Source organism: Dermacentor albipictus, chromosome 3 (genome assembly GCF_038994185.2).
Source record: "Dermacentor albipictus isolate Rhodes 1998 colony chromosome 3, USDA_Dalb.pri_finalv2, whole genome shotgun sequence".
Lineage (NCBI taxonomy): Eukaryota > Metazoa > Arthropoda > Arachnida > Ixodida > Ixodidae > Dermacentor > Dermacentor albipictus.
This window is the reverse complement of record NC_091823.1, coordinates 131,024,976-131,043,198: the sequence shown is the minus strand read 5'-3', so window position 1 is coordinate 131,043,198 and position 18,223 is coordinate 131,024,976. Positions and strand designations below refer to the sequence as shown.

The 18,223-nt window shown below is 45.2% G+C and overlaps 1 protein-coding gene across 3 annotated transcripts in view; it reads right to left on the bottom strand.

Moving 5' to 3' along the window:
* LOC135921139 (uncharacterized) overlaps window positions 1-17,647 on the bottom strand; it is a 67,267-nt gene extending 49,620 nt beyond the window's left edge. Inside the window, exon 1 of one of the 3 annotated variants that reach the window (XM_070536722.1) lies at window positions 17,385-17,647. In XM_070536722.1, the coding sequence (XP_070392823.1) occupies window positions 17,385-17,436 (52 nt within the window). In that variant the 5' untranslated portion in view covers window positions 17,437-17,647. The remainder of the gene's footprint in view (window positions 1-17,384) is intronic. The other 2 variants (XM_070536721.1, XM_070536720.1) reach the window with 2 other exon arrangements.
* Window positions 17,648-18,223: the final 576 nt, after the last annotated feature.

Below are 18,223 nucleotides of genomic sequence, written 5' to 3'. Positions count from 1 at the left end.
ACGAATGTAATGTCTAATATCAACGAAAATTTACACTGTCATGCAAGGCTTGTACAATAATTACGGCAAGAAAATACTATTTCAGCCGCTTAAGACACAAAAAGATTAAGTTTCTAACCGACATAGAGAACGCTTACAGAAAAAACTGTGGGAGTGCGTTAAATTGCACTGCAAAGTGATTCACGAAAATGGTCACAGTTGGTAATGCTAACCAATGAGGCGGGGAGATGGTTCCAGTCGAGGCTGGTTTTGGGCAGCAAAGAGTGAGTTTGTTGCAGTGTTTTGGTGAGGGGGCATGGACTTTGTGGTGATAATCAAGTCGGGATGAAACAAAATTAGGTGGTTTAATCAGTCGGGTCCTAAAAACATGATTATGATGATAGATCTTATTAAACAATGCAAGTCGATATAGTTTTCGTCTATTTGCAAGCGGGGGCAGATTAAGTATCCATTTCATGTTAGTTACGCTAGAAGTTCGATGGAAGTTACTTAAGATAAAACGCGTTGAGCGATGTTGCATTGCCCCTAAGTTATGGTAAGAGCTGCAAGACCAGGGTCCCAGATTGACGAGGCATATTCCAGATGAGGTCGGACATAAGTGATATATAACTGTCGCTTGAGTGATGAAGGTGCGAGAGAGAAATTTCTTTTCTGGTAACCAAGCGTGCGATTGGCCTTTGATGTTAAGTGCTCGATGTGGTACTTCCATGAAAGGTCATTAGTAATATGTACACCGAGGTATTTATAGGTAGTTACGGATTCAAGCGCCGTGCTGTGAAGAAGGTAGTTCGGGCAAGGCAAGTTATTACGTGATACTCTCATTGATTTACATTTAAGAATGTTGAGCTTCATTTTCCACATTTCACACCAAGCAGTAATATTATTTAGGTCACTTTGAAGGATTATGGCGTCAGAATAATTAGAAATGGTGCGGTAGATAACGCAATCATCAGCAAAATACAGACAGAAGAAGCGATGCTAGTAAGTAAATCATTATTATAAATCAAAAATAGTTATGGGCCTAAAACAGCCCTGTGTCACTGCGGAGGAAACAGGTGCCTCTAAAGAACCGGTTCAATTCACCGTGACGAATTGAGTCGCACACCGCGCTTGTCCACGAGATATATTAGTGCCTCTATTTGGCCAAAGTGACATTTCTTTGAGTTGAGGGTGAGGGCGCCTGTTGAAAGGCATGCCAAAGCAGCATCCAGTAGATGATTATGCTCCGCAAAGAGCGTGCAAAAAAACGAACTCGTCAGGGTAACGTGAACAAATCTCCCATTTCAGGTCACGGAGTACTGTGTCCACAAACCTCTCAAATGTCGTAAGAGCGTTAAACAAAGGGAACGGCATGACGTTGAATTCAATGAAGCCGTCTATTGTTGTAGCGTTGCTGCCAATGTGTCGGGGAAGACACACTGAAGGAAGAACACAATCGACAATCGGCCAAGCCTTAAATGAAGGACCCTGTCGAAACCAAGAAGACCTCCCGTTTACTGTAATGAATGGATGTGTGTTGTTTAGCGCTGCAAAGACCCGGCATAGCCAAAAAGTGCCATGCCTGTGTTCGTGACTTCGCTGTGGAGTGATGTGTTCTATGAAGATGATGTAATTTGATGTGATGCGAGAGGCATGATTTTGTTGCGGATGGCCATAAACCAAGCTGTCGCTTTATTACATGCAGCTTATTATTTGTTTGGCATCCCAGAAGCGTTGCCAGTGACTTAGCAGTTTTCTTCTTAGAAAGGGCTCAAATCTGTGACAGGGACCGCAGCGATATCATTAGTAGCTTGCGATGCGACTGACGTGATCATTTGGCCCGCCCGAACATTACCCTCGAGTCCCCTATGGCCAGGCACCCAGCATATATTGACGTGCTGAATAGATATATACGCTTTATACAAGGCGGAAAACAGCTCACTAAGTACGGGATTTTTGGGCTTACAGAGTGACATCAAGTTTATCACTATGCTTAAGGAGTCTATATATAATTGCTTTTTGCAGCTTTGATTTCCTCATATTCGCCACAGCCGATAATAAGGCATAGGCCTCGGCCATAAAGGTACTTGTTTCCGAATACAGTACATCGCATTCTGAAAAGGATATACCAACGGCTGCATAGGACACCTCGGCATGTGACTTCAAACCGTCTGCGTAGAACTCTGTGCAGGGGTGCTTGGATTGGAGCTTTAGAAAATGAATTCTGATCACTTAGGCAGCAGTGGTTGCGGCTTGCGAACCACTTCTAACCATTCTCTGCATATTTGTGCAGATTTCGTGTGCATCTGATTCCCGGCGCCATCTGTGTAACAACGATCCTATCAAGACCCACACGTGTAAAGCCGGCGACCCCAGCACCGTCATCACTGCATCGCATGCAGCGCCTCCTACAGAGGGATCCTGCCTTATAAGCGACTGCCCTGGAACGGCGAGCATCACTTAGGCAGCAGTGGTTGCGGCTTGCGAACCACTTCTAACCATTCTCTGCATATTTGTGCAGATTTCGTGTGCATCTGATTCCCGGCGCCATCTGTGTAACAACGATCCTATCAAGACCCACACGTGTAAAGCCGGCGACCCCAGCACCGTCATCACTGCATCGCATGCAGCGCCGCCTACAGAGGGATCCTGCCTTATAAGCGACTGCCCTGGAACGGCGATCATCACTTAGGCAGCAGTGGTTGCGGCTTGCGAACCACTTCTAACCATTCTCTGCATATTTGTGCAGGTTAGTGTTTCTGAAATTTTCCTCGTAGCCCATAAGTTTCCGCCGCCACCACTGCTGCTGCTCTTTGCTTTTTGTGTTTATCTGCGTAATTCTACGAGATGCCCACTAATTCCGAGTTAGCGAAAGAACTTGAGATTCTCCGTTCTGAAGTCGCAGAAATGCGTCAAAGTCTCCGTGTGTTTAATGAATTGTACGAATCTGTGAAGGCAAGAAATGACAAGCTTCTCCAAGAAAACAAATCCTTGAGAGACGATAACAAGTCTTTGAATGATAGTAACAAAAGCCTTTCACAACGACTAGCTGACCTTGAGCAGTATTCCAGGCAAAATAACGTAGAAATTAAAGGTATTCCAAAGACTGAAGGAGAAAGCTGCCTAACAATTATCCAGGCTTTGGGTGACAAGATTGGGTGCCCTGTCACTGCTGGTGACATTGACATTGTTCACCGCGTGCCTGCCAAACAAGGAACCAACATTATCGCGCGGTTCTGCTCACGAACAAAGAAGGCTGACTTTGATTCCAAAGCGCGTAAAGCAAGACTCACAACAACTACAGTAGGGCTATCTCATAAACCACCCACTTCCATTTTTGTTAATGATCACCTCACACCCCATAATAACCGGCTTTTTGCGCAGGCGCTAGAGCTCAAGAAGTCTAAAGGATGTAAATTTCTATGGACCGATAACTGTGCCATTAAGGCAAGAAAGTCGGAGAACAGCCGTGTTCATCGCATATGTAGTGTAAATGATCTGTCAATCTTCAAATAAGTTCTTCCTTGCTTACACTAACGTCTAATTCATCATGGCTGACTCAGTTTTTACTCTTGACGAAGCGAAAGCTCTCATTGAGGAAAAACAACCCACTTTATCCTTAATACATTGGAACATCCGCAGTATTCGTAGGCATCACGATGATCTCATCGCTCTTCTTTGCAGTCTTGATCATGCATTCTCTTTCGTATGCTTATCTGAAACGTGGTTATCATCTCATGACGGGAATCTATACGGTCTTTCAGGCTACACTCCTGAGTATTGTCATCGTGAAGGTTATCGTAGTGGCGGTTCGGCCATTTTAGTAAAATCTTCATTGTCATATAAACGTCGCTATGATCTTTTTTTTCGTCATTGCCTCTGTGAATCAGTATAGCTAGAAGTAGAGAGTAATAACCTGCAGCTGCCTACCAAACGTAACATCATAATTGCATGCATTTATCGCTCACCTTCTTCCTCTTACATCGAATTTTGTAAAGAATTTGAGCAGTTACTAAACACAGTCACTGATGAAAACAAGGATATTGTGATATGTGGTGACATTAACATCAACATTATCAGCCCTGACAGTCAATGTTGCTCTGAGTACTTACGTACTTATCTTAGCTGCGGTCTCTCCTCACAAATTACAGCTCCAACGAGGTGTGAAATAGGCGGACCTAATACTTTAATTGACCATGTACTGTCTAGCATACCTACTGATCTTAGCACAGCTGGAATAGTGGAATATGCTGTAACAGACCATTACCCTATATTTTTTTGCATAGGTTCCGTAACGCTTTCTCAACCAGCAAAATATGTCAGGACTTTCTTTGATTCTAATAAATTCACTGGTATGATTCGTGCAATTGACTGGGCTGACGTGCTTGAAGAGCAATGTGGCGAAAGGGCTTTTGAATCTTTTTTCGCAAAAATATCTGAATGCTCTAACTTATGCACAAATAACACTATGGTGACGCGTTGGTTTAGCTCACCAAGAAAGCCTTGGATTAGTGATTCTTTATTGCGGTCCATTAAAAAAAAGAGATAATCTTCGTAAGAAACTTAAAGTCCAGCCATTCAATAATGCGTTGCGATTGCGCTTCCACACATATTTAAATGTTCTAACAGCCACTTTAAAAAATGTCAAGCGTAATTACTACTAAAATAAAATTAGAAAAAATGGAAGTGATACCACACGAAACTGGCAGGTTATTAAAGAATTCTTAAACATCAGTACAACTAAAAATCGCATATCGTGTATGAACCACAATTCTGCTAATATTACTGACCCTCAAGACATAGCTAATGTTTTCAGTGACCATTTTAGTATTGCAGACGGTAGTCAGCCTGATTCAACGTTACTTAGTTTTCCGCGCTGTTCTCATTCATTTTACCTGTTCGCCACAACATCTCTGGAAGTATGTAACACTATCAATTCTCTTAAAACTACCGGTCCGGGCCTCGACTTGATACGTCCCTCTAGCATTAAGCTTGTGTCTAACGAAATCTCACCTGCGTTAGCACATATAGTAAATAGACTATTTATAGATGGCATCTTTCCTAACCGCCTCAAGACAGGTAAAATAATCCCAGTATTTAAAAAAGGTGACCATAAGTGCACAAGTAATTATCGTCCTATCTGCATTTTGTCTTTCTTTAGTAAGGTCATCGAAAAAAAACTTATACATAATCGCTTAACTAAATACTTATCCAAATTTAATCTTTTAACTCCTGATCAATTTGGTTTTCGTGACAATTTTTCAACTGAATTAGCGCTTATTACATTTACTGAGAGGGTAAAATTAGCCATCGATCAAGGCCTATTAGTTGGTGCTCTCTTTATTGATTTCACGAAGGCGTTTGATACAATTAACCATCGTATTCTTTTAAGTAAACTTGAATCATATGGCATTTCTGGACCGCCTTTACAAATAATTCGCAACTACCTAATTAACCGACAATATATAGTCGAATTTAATGGTGTCTTGTCCTCTTCAAAAACTGTAAATACAGGTGTCCCCCAGGGATCAATACTTGGGCCACTTTTATTTCTCATATTCATTAATGACTTGCCAGACATATTAACACATGCGCACTGCCTTCTTTACGCTGATGACACCACCATTTTCGCATCTGATAAAAATTTACTTGCATTGCAGGATAAACTTAACGCTGACCTAAGGAATGTTCATCAATGGTGTGTAAAAAACAAGCTAACCATTAACCCATCTAAGACAACATTTATGGTATTCCATTCTTCAAAATCTTTGCACATTGATTCTATTGTAGTGTCTCTAAATAATAATGTATTTGCAAGATCCACGTCTACTAAATTTCTTGGTGTAGTACTAGATGAAAACCTAAAGTTCCAGTGTCATATTCAATCACTTATTCAAAAAATCTCATTTGGTATTCACATCATAATAAAAACTCGCTCATTTTTCCAGCAAACCATTCTCATGTCTTTATATTACGCGTATATACACAGTCATCTCTCATACTGCCTGTCATCTTGGGGTAATACATATACCACACATCTTCATCAGTTAGAAGTTTTGCAAAAGCAGGCATTACGATTAATTGCATTCCAATCGCATACATCTCCCTCTGCTCCAATATTCCGTTCCCTAAATGTTTTACCTTTACGCATGTTATTCAATCATAAGCTGTCGCTACTTATGTTTCGTCTTATAAATACCCAGTTTAATATTCCAGGTTTTAGTCGCTCTAGCCTCATCAATTATAACAACACAAGATTTTCAGCTCAACTCAATCTTCTTCTTCCAAAAGCAAGAACTAACTATGGGAAATTTACCGTCGCGTTTTCAGGCGTTTCTGTTTGGAATTCTATACCATCTGACATGAAGACATCTACATTATTATCATTCAAACGTAGAACGAAGGAGCATTTCATGAACACTTTATCTGACTCGTAGCATAATTTAACAATCCTAGAATTATTTAGTATGTTGTTCACTTTACCATTACGCAATGTACTTTTCAATTACCGAGTTACTAAATTTTGCCTTAAATGATACTCCTCGTTGTTAGCTTTACGTGCCATTTATCCTCGTTTTAATTGTTGCATGTTATTTTTAAGATTTCTTCAATTATTTTGTCTTCTTAACTCTGTGAATATACCTGTGTTATTGTTAACAGATTTTTTTTCTATCTTATCGTTTATTTCCAATGTAGAAACTGTATAATATATCACATGACTCACTGTTTGCCTCGATCCTACTATCCCCTTTTCATGTTTTGTTAGGAGGTCCCCCCAACAGTTGTTACTTCGGGACCTCCGAATGTTGTACTTATACCCATCTTGTATTTCTTTTGTCAAAAAATAAATATTGATTGATTGATTGATTGATTGATTTCGAGCTCTGGAGCATGCTTTGTAAGCACTAGAAAAGATATGTCGCATTCTACCTCCTGGCACTCCCAAGGCGATAACAGCTTGGTTGGATAAGTTAAGAGATGTTCGAGGACTGCGACATACATTTCATCCCTAATCTCCCCACAAGCAGCGAGAAAGGCGGCAGCACACGTCATATCGTTAACGGTATTAGAACAGGGATGTTTATGATTAGAGTGTATTTTGAGAAAATATGTGAGGCTGAGCTATGTTCTCTGCAGATGGAGTGACCCCTCATTTGATTTTACGCATAAGCTTTGAACAGGGCTTGTTCTGAAAGTGCCAGTGGCTCAGCGAATACCTTGATGGTGGACAGGATCTAGCATCTTTAGTGAGCTCGGGGCAGCAGAGTTATATGCGATGACACCATTGTCCAAGCTTCATCAAATTCGGCTTTTGTAAAGACTCATTAAACAATTCCTCTGGCTACTCCGAGTTGTGTGGGATGGAATTTTCAGTAAGTTAATTATTTTGTGCATCCGGCTTTGAGATATTGTCGCGTATTAGTGACGGTGAAGAAGGCATCAAAACTGTCGCAGACGTAACTAGCGTTTTATTTAGCGCATCTGTGCCCTCAAATAGATCGCGACACTCAAAGAACAACGATAGCTGCGGGCACAATCGGCGATCGGCGAAATCTCTGATCTGCCGGTCAAGTGCGTAGTTTTTTATACGCGAGCCATCGGACGTTCGAGAGCAATCGCTGGCACCCGCGTGTTTTCCTGAAGGTTCTACAGCATTCGCGTTGCGCATACATGCATGGTGATTAGACAAGGTTCGCTGACAACAGACAGCGGATTGAACCATCGATAAAATACCAATAACTTCTTATACATGTAGGCGCGTCCCGCGCTGAGCGATAGCATTTGTTAAATGGTAGAGAGCGCTCACCCGAAAAAGGCAAAATCCACGCGTCAATATTTTAAGTTTTAGAGCGCAGCTCTTTGGCGTCCGTTCCTGGGTTTCGCGTCGTCGTCGGCGTTGTCGTCGGCCTCGTAACCAGCTCCGCCCCCCTTTCATCCCCCCAGCGCTAGCAGCGACCGACTGATACCGCTGGATGCCGCTGACGCCGCTAGACAGTCAAGATAACGTGACTGCATAGAACACCGTCGCCGCCATGCAGAAAGAGGAGGAAAGGGTCCCCCCCCCCCTGTTCTTGTGTGGCGGATAGGGTGCTCTTCAGTTGCCGACGCACCGGTTATTTCACGTAGGCCCCGGCACGTCGACGAATACGTGACCACCTTCCCACGGCTAGACCTGGTTCTTAGCGCTGCGGAAGTGAGGGTATCATATTGTTTGTGTCGGCATCGGCGGCGTTGTCCCTGAAACCAACTCCGCAGCTGGGGTTGACTCACTATCGGCGTCAGCGGCATCAGTCAGTCGCTGCTATCTTTTCCCTCCTCCCTTTATCGTGTTGTCCGCTTGCTGCGCGCGCTTCTGCCCCCATCGTTTGCCGCTGGGTGTACACGCCGCCCCCCTCCCCCCTCTTCCTGCGAGTCTCCGGTTGTCAAATCGCCGGCTCGAACTTAATTCCTTTCTTCGCTCCTCCTCCAGTGCAACCCCTGTGCGGTGGAAATCAGAGAGCCAGATCGGTGGCGGCGGATCTGTATATGTGCACCGCCCGAGCCGAAATTGCCGCTGGCGTTCACCCTGTGCGGTGGCAATCAGAGAGCCAGATCGGTGGCGGCGGATCTGTATATGTGCACCGCCCGAGCCGAAATTGCCGCTGCCGTTCGCCACTGCGAAATTATCTGCCAGTTCTTTCTGAGCCATGAGCGAGACGACCGATGGAAGTCCCCCGTCTGCTGCTGCTGCTGCTGCTGCTAAACGAGCTGCCAGAGCAGAGGCCCAGCGCCGTCGCCGTCAGAATCCAGAGGTGCGTGCCGCCGAAGCAGAAGCTTACCATCGCCGCCGTCGAGATGATCCAGGAGTACGCGTCGCCGAAGCAGAGGCTAAGCGCCGCCGCCGAGAAAAAATTCTGTGATAGCGCATACATGTGTTGCTCGATTTCTTTGCCTCAATCTATCGAAAAGGTGAAACAGCTTATTTGCTGCGCTCAAATTTCGCATTAGGAAGTAACGTAATTGTCGGTAATTTTTTAATAAAGGTAAGCCTGGAGTCAAGTGAAATACCTAGAAATTTAAACACTTTGTTGACAAGTATTTGTTATCCTCACAGTTCTACTCAAGGATCCGGGACGATGCCTCTCTTGTAAACGGAAGACAAGTACTTTCTTGTTACAAGATTGCAGGATTTGAAGTCTATTTCAATGTAGTCCACGAATATGAAATAAAAAATGGCCGGTGATAATGAAGCACAGACTGAGGTAATCTTAACGATAAAGAATGTGCAGCTGAGCACGCCCCCCTGTGGCAAATCAGTTTCCTGTGCAAATGGACGAGACAATATATTGCCGATTTTGACGTGGAATGTGCGATTGGACAAATAGATTTCTATTATCTTTAGCATATTGCCACTCATGCCCATTCTGGACGAGTCTCTCAAGATTTCGTAGCGCCACGTTGTGTCATACGTCTTCTCTATATCAGGAGTATGGATAAGAAAAACTGTTTGTATAGAGATACGTCACGAATGTTTCCTTCAATGCTCACAAGATGATCGGTTGTGAACCGCCGTTCTCTGAAGCCAACCTGATAGGGTTCAAGCATTTTGTTCAATTCATGGAAATGTATAAGTCGCCAATTAATAAATTTTTCAAAAGGCAACTTGTGATAGCTAGTGTCCTGTAACTTGCTACCGAGGAAGGTTATTTACTCTTCTTCAAAGCATGAACCTTAATGGCTTCATTCCATGCGGGTGGAAGGTATCCGGCAGCCTATATAGTTTGAAAAATTGCGAGTAGTGTAACGTGCGGTGTCAGTGTGTCAAACATATCATACCTCATGATAAGAATGCATGACTCTGCCAGATCCGGTCCAGAGTTCTTGCATGCGATCAAGACATTTCTCAACTAGGCGATACTGAGTATTGCACTTTCTGACGAAGCGCTTTTTCAACTGCCACAAAGGTGCGAATCAGTTAGCGCGTTGAGCGCAGCCTTTGCAGCTGAATAAAAAAGGAGGCGGAGGCAAAATATTCACATTATTGTTGGAAAGATGATCCCATGAAAAGGCAAGCAATAGGTCGTTTTACTGCTAAAAGAAGTGGGATATTTAAATGGTTATATTTCTTACGTGCTGAATCACCGTATATCTGTACGCATTGACAATGTCTAAATATTCAGTTCAACGAGATCGTGCACAAGCCTATAATGTGGGAAGTATAGGGATTTCCAAATCTTTATAAAGGATGAAGCTGATATATCCTAAATAATAGGAAGAAGGGTATTTACCTGGCCTCGTCGGTGCATATTAACTTTCGGGTGAATTTTTTATTTAATTACGATATTTTACATGCCAAAACCATCATCTGATTATGAGGAACGCACTACTGGGGGACTTCGAAAAGCTGGACCACCTGGGGTTCTTTAACGTGCACTTAAATCTAAGTACACGGGCCTTTTCGCATTTCGCCACCACTGAAATGCTGCCGCCGTGGCCGGGATTCGATCGCGCAACCTCGTGCGTAACAGCCCGACACTATAGCCACTAAGCAACCACTGCGGGGAAATTAGGTGAACTGCGCGAGCACGGGACAACAAAAGAAACAAACACGAGCGTAGAGAATAAACATATGATTTATTTGAATATACACAGACCATATGTGCTGATGCGAGTGCACGCGTGGTTAGTCGGAGAATGAATCTATATCAATGATACAAGGTAGTCGAGCTCCGTATTTGTCAGGTCGGTTGGCGGAATGCTGATGCATTAGTATCGTTGGTGGATTGCGTAGGCTTCTAATATTTCGTGTGTGAGGCGATTCTTGCACTTCTTCAATACAGTGGTTTGCCACTGGTTTGCCACCGCTACAAGTCGGCACGTGCAAAGCCACATTGCTTTCTTGGCCGGTCGTACGCGAGCATGAATGCTGTCTGCGGCGGTAATTAATACAATGCCCCGTCTGTCCGATATGCGAAAGACGACATGACAGAGGAGCGTTGCGTTGTATACAATATCGCTGCGGCAATACAGCAATTTCGTCACGTGCTTCTTTTTGCCCTTTTAGGCCATTGCATGGTATCGGTTGACCAGCCTGCATACACGTGCTAGTTTTTTAGGAGCCGAGAAAACAACCCTCAAACCCGCCCTTTCAGCTATTTTTTTCGTGCTTTGTGAAATCTCATGAGTATACGCTATAACAGTGGTCTTCTGCTTGCCATTAGTGATAGACTGCACTGTCCATCCAATTTACATTTGTTGGACTAGCGTCTCTCGAATGGTGCACAGAATAAATTTTGGGTGTGCACTCCAATAGCACGTGTGCAGTCGGGTCGTCAGTATGTACGCTCGTTGTATATTTAAATAAATCATATGTTAATATTCTGCGCTCGTGTTTCTTTCCTTTCTTGTGCCGTCCTCACGTAGTTTACCCAAATGTTAATGCGGAAATAATTATGTGGAGCTCCCGTGTTCTGGTTACATCTTGTATTAATAAAAATATTCCGTAGTTCTAGTATGCGGAGAAAACTTGCACTAGCAAGAACTAATTCCAGATTGCCCTGTAGCAGAAATGTTATGTTTTTAATGAATCATGTTGAGATTATAATTCAATGGAGCAGCATAGAGAATGATTCATTGTGAACGAGTGTTAAAACAGTATCATTCCTTTGACCATCAATGCTTTCTTATTATTCTCAGCTCAAATACAAGAAAATACAGTGGCATTTTTCAACGAGTAATTCAAGTGATACTAACTATGCACAACCTCTACGTCGATCTACCTTAACCAGTCACTGGTTTTAATTCTTCAACTGCAACATGTTCCTAAGCTATAAAGATACTTTACTTTGGTAGACTGAAATACCTGTGCAAACACAGCTCATCGGAAATCAACCAAAACTTCTCATGTAGGATGCTTTCTAAAAATTTGCAACACAGAGGAAGTGCTTCTATTGTGGAACACATCTCGCCCGTCTCTGTGCTTTTCTGGACTTCTCACTGCACCTGTGGGGTTTACAGCCCCCTCCGTCACGGTGATGGATGTGCAACACCCCGAGGATCCTCTCGGTTCCCGTTCACCCGCGGACATCAGTTCGAGGAAGCGAGGGAATACGTCGAGTGGTAGCGAGGACACAGAGCTGTACTCCGCATCAGGTGACGAGTCCTCGGAAGACAGCTTTCGACTTGTCCAATACCGCAAGGCCAAGCGAAGAATTATCAACTCATCTTCGGCGTCCAGCTCGAACACTGTGAAAACAGCGCCTCAACGATGGCATCACTCCATCTTGTTTGTGCCACAGAACGCTACCGACAACCTGCGCGTCCTCAACAGGCAAGCCCTCTCTGTGTATCTCGAAAACACTGTGCCAAACGAGATCAAGGATGTCAGGATAAACACTAGGCGAAACATCCTGGCAATCGATGTGATGAACCCGAGCACGCTGACCATACTACAACATGTAACGCAGCTGGGAAACATCAAGGTCCGACCCATTATGCCAACGAATGGTGCCACAATTACAGGAGTGATCTATGACATTGACAACGAAATTCCTAATGCAGACCTCCCAGTTCTCATAAAACCAGCAAGTGAACACAACGTCATTGTGCATGTTGGTCGCCTCGGCAACACACGTTGTGTAAAGATAACCTTCAAAGGCGACTGCCTTCCACCCTAAGTGAAGGTCGGCCACTTTCGCCACCAGGTTCGACCATTTATCCCAAGACCAATGCAATGCTACAATTGTCAGAAGATTGGCCATGTGAAGGGTGTCTGCAGAAATTCGGCCGTGTGCCCTCGATGTGCCGAACCCCACTCAGAAGACAACTGCAGCGCAACCACATTGAAGTGTACTAACTGTCAGGGTGATCACTGCGCCTCTTCCAAAGACTGTCCCCAGATCAAGAAAGAGATCACCATTCTTAAACAAATGGTGAGAGACAATTCTACCCACAAAGAGGCCGCTGTGAAAGTACGGCGAAGACGACGTCACCGTCGAAGGTCTTCACGACGGAAAACGTCAAGCTTCCAGGAAAAGTCAATGCGTCAAGCATCATCATCAGCGGAAGTTTCCAGCACTCCGAACACCGACGTTGGAAGGGAGAATACTGCCAGATCTCTCTCCACAAAGGAATGGCCGCCACTTCCGCGTACACGACCGCCAGAAGAGCCGCAGAAGAAGCCGCCCCCTGTACAGCAAGGTGCTGTATCCGAGGAGTCGCGGAAAACAAATGAGCAAGTGATAGCACTTATTAGGCCTTTAATGAATGCCATTCGCGTGTTGCTAAGCAACATGCACACACCGTCTGCCAGAAGTGCGCTTCAAGTACTGGACGCTCTGAGTCCGGTGCTGGCAACCCTTGAGTAGATCATGGCTCCACAGCCACGGTCTTTTAGGGAAGAGGTCCGACAAGCAGCTGTTTTCCAGTGGAATGCGCGCGGACTCAGAGCGCGCCTTTCGGATTTCCGTCGCTTCGTGTACGCCAATATGTTTCCCATTATCGTCATTTGCGAGCCGAACTTATCGAACACAATCAGGCTTTCTGGATATGAGTTATTCATGTCGTCAACTGTTTCTGAAAACAGTAAGGTTTTGGTGTGTATTCGGCGTGACCTCACCTACACTCATCAGCCTGTCCCACCTAATGACAATAACCAATACATATGCCTAAACGTAAGGAAAAAGAACTTGGCCTTTACTTTTGTGGGCGCATACCTATCTCCGTCAAGTCGATTTGATTACAAAAGACTACAAGACATCCTTTCCTCAACCTCCCATCATTGGGAGGTTGAGGGTCATCATTGGAGATTTCAATGCCCACCATACACTCTGGGGAAGTCCGATGATCAACGGAAGAGGCAGATCTCTGGTATCTTTCGCCTCCAGTAATGAACTTTGGCTGCTGAATGATGGAAGTCCTACGTTCTTACGTGGCTCCACGTACAGCAGCTGTCTTGACTTGGCTTTCGTCTCACGAAGCCTAGTCAGACGTGCAGGGTGGTTTGCGGACATAGAGACGCACGGAAGTGACCATATCCCCACGTACATCAAGATCAGAGGATTGTCCCCTTCCAAAATAAGGGATACGATCCAAAGAGTGGACTGGCCTAAATTTCAATCTATTATGGAAGAACACTGCGACGCCAATCCATCTTTCGACTTGGAAGAGGCAATCAAGAGCGCGGTGCAAGACACTATGCGTACTCTCACATGCTCTTCGAGACTGAATGACTTTGATGTGGAACTAGAACGACTTCGAGCAATCCGACGACGTGCTGAACGAAGATACCGACGTACGAAGACAATGGACGATCTACGGACCGCCAGGCGCACGCAAAAGAAGATACAGCGCCGGTTAGACAAGCTCGATTCGCAACGTTGGGCTGCCTTCTGTGAGTCGCTAGATCCACGCAAGCCTTTATCTCAACTATGGAGAACGGTGCGCGGTCTCCGGACACTTCCCGTACAGCGATTCCCGTTCAAAGCGCTTGCCCTCTCTCAAAAGAGATCGGAGATTGACGTGGCAGAGGATTTCTGCGCCAGACTATCCGGCCAACTCACAGCTACCAACATTCTATCACCTTCGAGCAGCTGTCCGCCACCACGTGATCACCGGTTGGATCTACCAGTCTCAGTCCACGAACTTAAGGCAGCATTAGCTTTGTGTAGCCGCACATCAGCGCCAGGACCTGACGGAATTTCCTACCGAGCTCTGTGTCACCTGGGGGAGCGAGCGAGAGGAGTTCTCCTCGAGGTGTACAATGAATATTGGAGAAATGGCACGCTACCAACAACCTGGAAGACAAGTCGCCTTGTTCCACTGCTGAAGCCTGGAAAATCGCCGTTGGAGCTCTCATCCTATCGCCCGATCGCTTTGGCGAGCTGTGTGGGCAAAGTGATGGAGAGGATGGTCCTAGGACGTCTGGAGTGGTACCTGGAGTACCAGAACACCTACCCAGATGCCATGGCGGGCTTCCGACGCGGTCGATCATCGATCGATAACGTCATCGACCTGGTCACCTACATTCAACATGAGAAATGCCGTAAGCGTCTCTGCGCTTCTTTATTCCTCGACGTTAAAGGGGCGTATGACAACGTTACGCATGAAGCCGTCCTCTCTGCTCTCGCAGAGGTAGGAGTGGGTGGTCGGATGTTTCAATGGATACGGAGCTATCTATCCATGCGATCCTTCTTTGTAAGCACCGAGGGAGGCCATACTTCTCTACATTACAGCTACCGCGGCGTCCCCCAGGGCGGTGTACTTAGCCCTGTGTTATTTAACCTAACACTAATTGCTCTCCTTGAGCACGTGCCAACCACAGTCAGGCTTTCAATGTACGCCGATGACATTTGCATATGGACGTCTGCAGTAACACGCCTACAGTTGAGAGCGAGAATTCAGAGAGCCGCCACACAAACTGTTATCTACCTCCGTAATCGAGGCCTGGAAATTTCCTCAGAGAAATGCGCACTAGTGCCATTTACGCGCAAACCCATGGCCAATTACAGTGTAATGATAAATGGCCAAATAATACGACGTGTCCGATCGCACAAGTTCCTAGGTGTCATAATCGACAGGGACTTGTCATGGAGCCCACAAGTATCATACGTGAAAAAAAGGTTGACAGGCATCTGTCACCTGCTCAAGTTTTTCGCTGGCAAGACCTGGGGAATGTCGCCCAGTGCCATGTTGCAACTGTACAGGGTGCTTTTTCTAGGATTTCTGCGATACAGCTTGCCGGCAATAAGCAGCACAGGTAAAACAAATGTACGCACAATACAAAGTCTTCAGGGTCAAGTGCTCCGGATCTGTCTAGGCCTGCCTCAGAGTGCTTCGACAGTGGCTACAATAGCAATCGCTGGAGACCACCTTGTCAGGACCCACACTGAAATTGAAGTACTCAGGACACATATAAGGCATCTGGCCAGGACTCCCCGTCACCACCTGGCTTCCCTAACAACGGACAGACCACACACATCTTTCAGCCAGACGATAACCGCATATAATGAGTCATTGCCAGCTTGTTTCACCCCGGCTGCGAGACCTTCGATTCCTCCATGGTGCCTCGATCAGCCAAAAATCAACCTCGCTATACCTGGTATCTCGAAAAAAGCTGATCTTAGACAGCTCACGCTTCTACATTTGTACGAGAACTATCGTGATTCTACGCACATTTACACTGATGGATCTGTTCTTACAAGCAGCTCCGCGGCGGCAATCGTCATACCAGCGAAAGCTACAACAATCAAATTTAAGATGACTCACGCCACAACATCGACGGCAGCAGAGCTCGCAGCGCTCTTTACTGCCCTTCAACACATTGGTGATGAACCACCACACAAATGGACAATATTCTGCGATTCGAAGGTGGCACTGCAGTCTCTACTGTCACCTTTACGACGCGGACCGCACGAGCAGCTAATATTCCATATTACAGAAATGTTACAACATACAAGTGATGCAGGCCACGAAATAACCTTTCAGTGGCTTCCAAGTCATTGCGGGATTATCGGCAATGAACGGGCGGATCACGCTGCCCGCTCAGCTCATACTGAGGAGCGCCACGTCCCGATTCCTCTTTCTAGAACTGACGCAGCACGGAACCTCCGTCTACTTGCTCGGCAGTGCACCGCGTCGCAATGGAATGAGCCACATTTTTGAAACACGCGAATGTACTCACTGGATCCCACACTAAGTCTTCGAGCGCCATCACAGCTTCGCCGTAGAGACGCCACGCTTTTATATCGACTTTGGTTGGGCGTTGCCTTTACTAAAGCCTATGCATTCCGCATAGGGATGACCGACAGCCCAACCTGTGACTACTGCGGCCTTGAAGAATCAATTGGCCATATCTTGTGTGCCTGCCCGCAGTACAGTTCCCAGAGGGCATGCCTTCGCCACGCACTTGACCAACTGGATGACCAACTGCTATCCGAAAAATTAATTCTACAACATCGAAAGGACCTATCGTCACAGAAGAAGGCCGTGCAAGCGCTATTGCGCTTTTTACGATCTACCGGCCTGTGTGAACGACTTTAACTGGAACGCCATTTGTGTGTGCGCCTCCATGTGTGCGTGTCTTTTTTTTTCCTTTTTTTAGCGTTTTCCTCTGCCATCTTTCTAACCCCTATCCCCCATCCCCAGTGCAGGGTAGCAAACCGGAGACTCATATCTGGTTAACCTCCCTGCCTTTCCTTTTCATTCTCTCTCTCTCTCTGCAACACAGAAAGATTCTATTGTTTGGAATCCCTCATTTTAATTATTAGAGGTTACCGAAGAGGAAACAGACATTATAGAGCGTTCTATCTTTCTCATCAAACTTGCGCAAGCAATCACTGCCGAAAGACATTCTGGTCAACAGAAAATAATGCAGCTTTGCGTTAGCTTTGGTATCTGACTATTTTCTGGAGAGTAAATATACTTACCTAAAATGCCTGATATAATGCAGACGACAAAAGCGACCGCACGCGAATGCATAGTAATAGGAAGGTGCTAGTTGTCTCCTATATTCACACTTTAGACGGCAGTCTTCGAGTTTCTCTCCGGATAGCTATCACGGTATGCGTTTTATCGTCTTCCCACCATTTAAAAACATGCTGGTGTCGTCAGGCACTTGAGCCGCAAGGCTATAAAAATATACTGCCTTGGTAACTGCGTCCACTGCTAGTACTGTTTATTATAGGTCACTGAGGCTTTCACAAAGTACACATTTTTTGTGCATCCCTCCTTTGAGGTCTAAAGGATTTCAGACATGAAACAATGATCCTGTCTACCAAGTTTTCCGAAACTACATTGTCAATCTTTTCAAAAATGAGCCGTGTAACAATGCCACAACGTTTTCTTTCCAGCTTTCCGCTAAGCAGTCCACGACACACTCTAGCAGTTGTCTTTTCTTTGAGCGCTACCGCACAAGGCCACGGATTAAGGCCAATAAAATGTGCCTCAATGCCTTATTCTGAAAGCGTGAGTTTACTTCGCTGAACAAGTTTGAGCTATGATTGCACCTATCTATCGTCAAGTAACATTTTCCCGAGAGACTCCCGAAGGCGAACAACAAAATTTCTTCACACATACTTGACACATTAGCTTTGATGACGGCTTGATAAAGCTGCAGTCATTCATCAAATAACCTTATATGTGTGGCTTGCGCGGACAAAGGTTTCGTTTACATTGGTGTGCCTTCAAGCATGGTGTCACTGCTCTTCTCTATTTGAATACATCGGTTGAGGCAATACACAGATTCAAAAAAGTGAAGTTACTCACT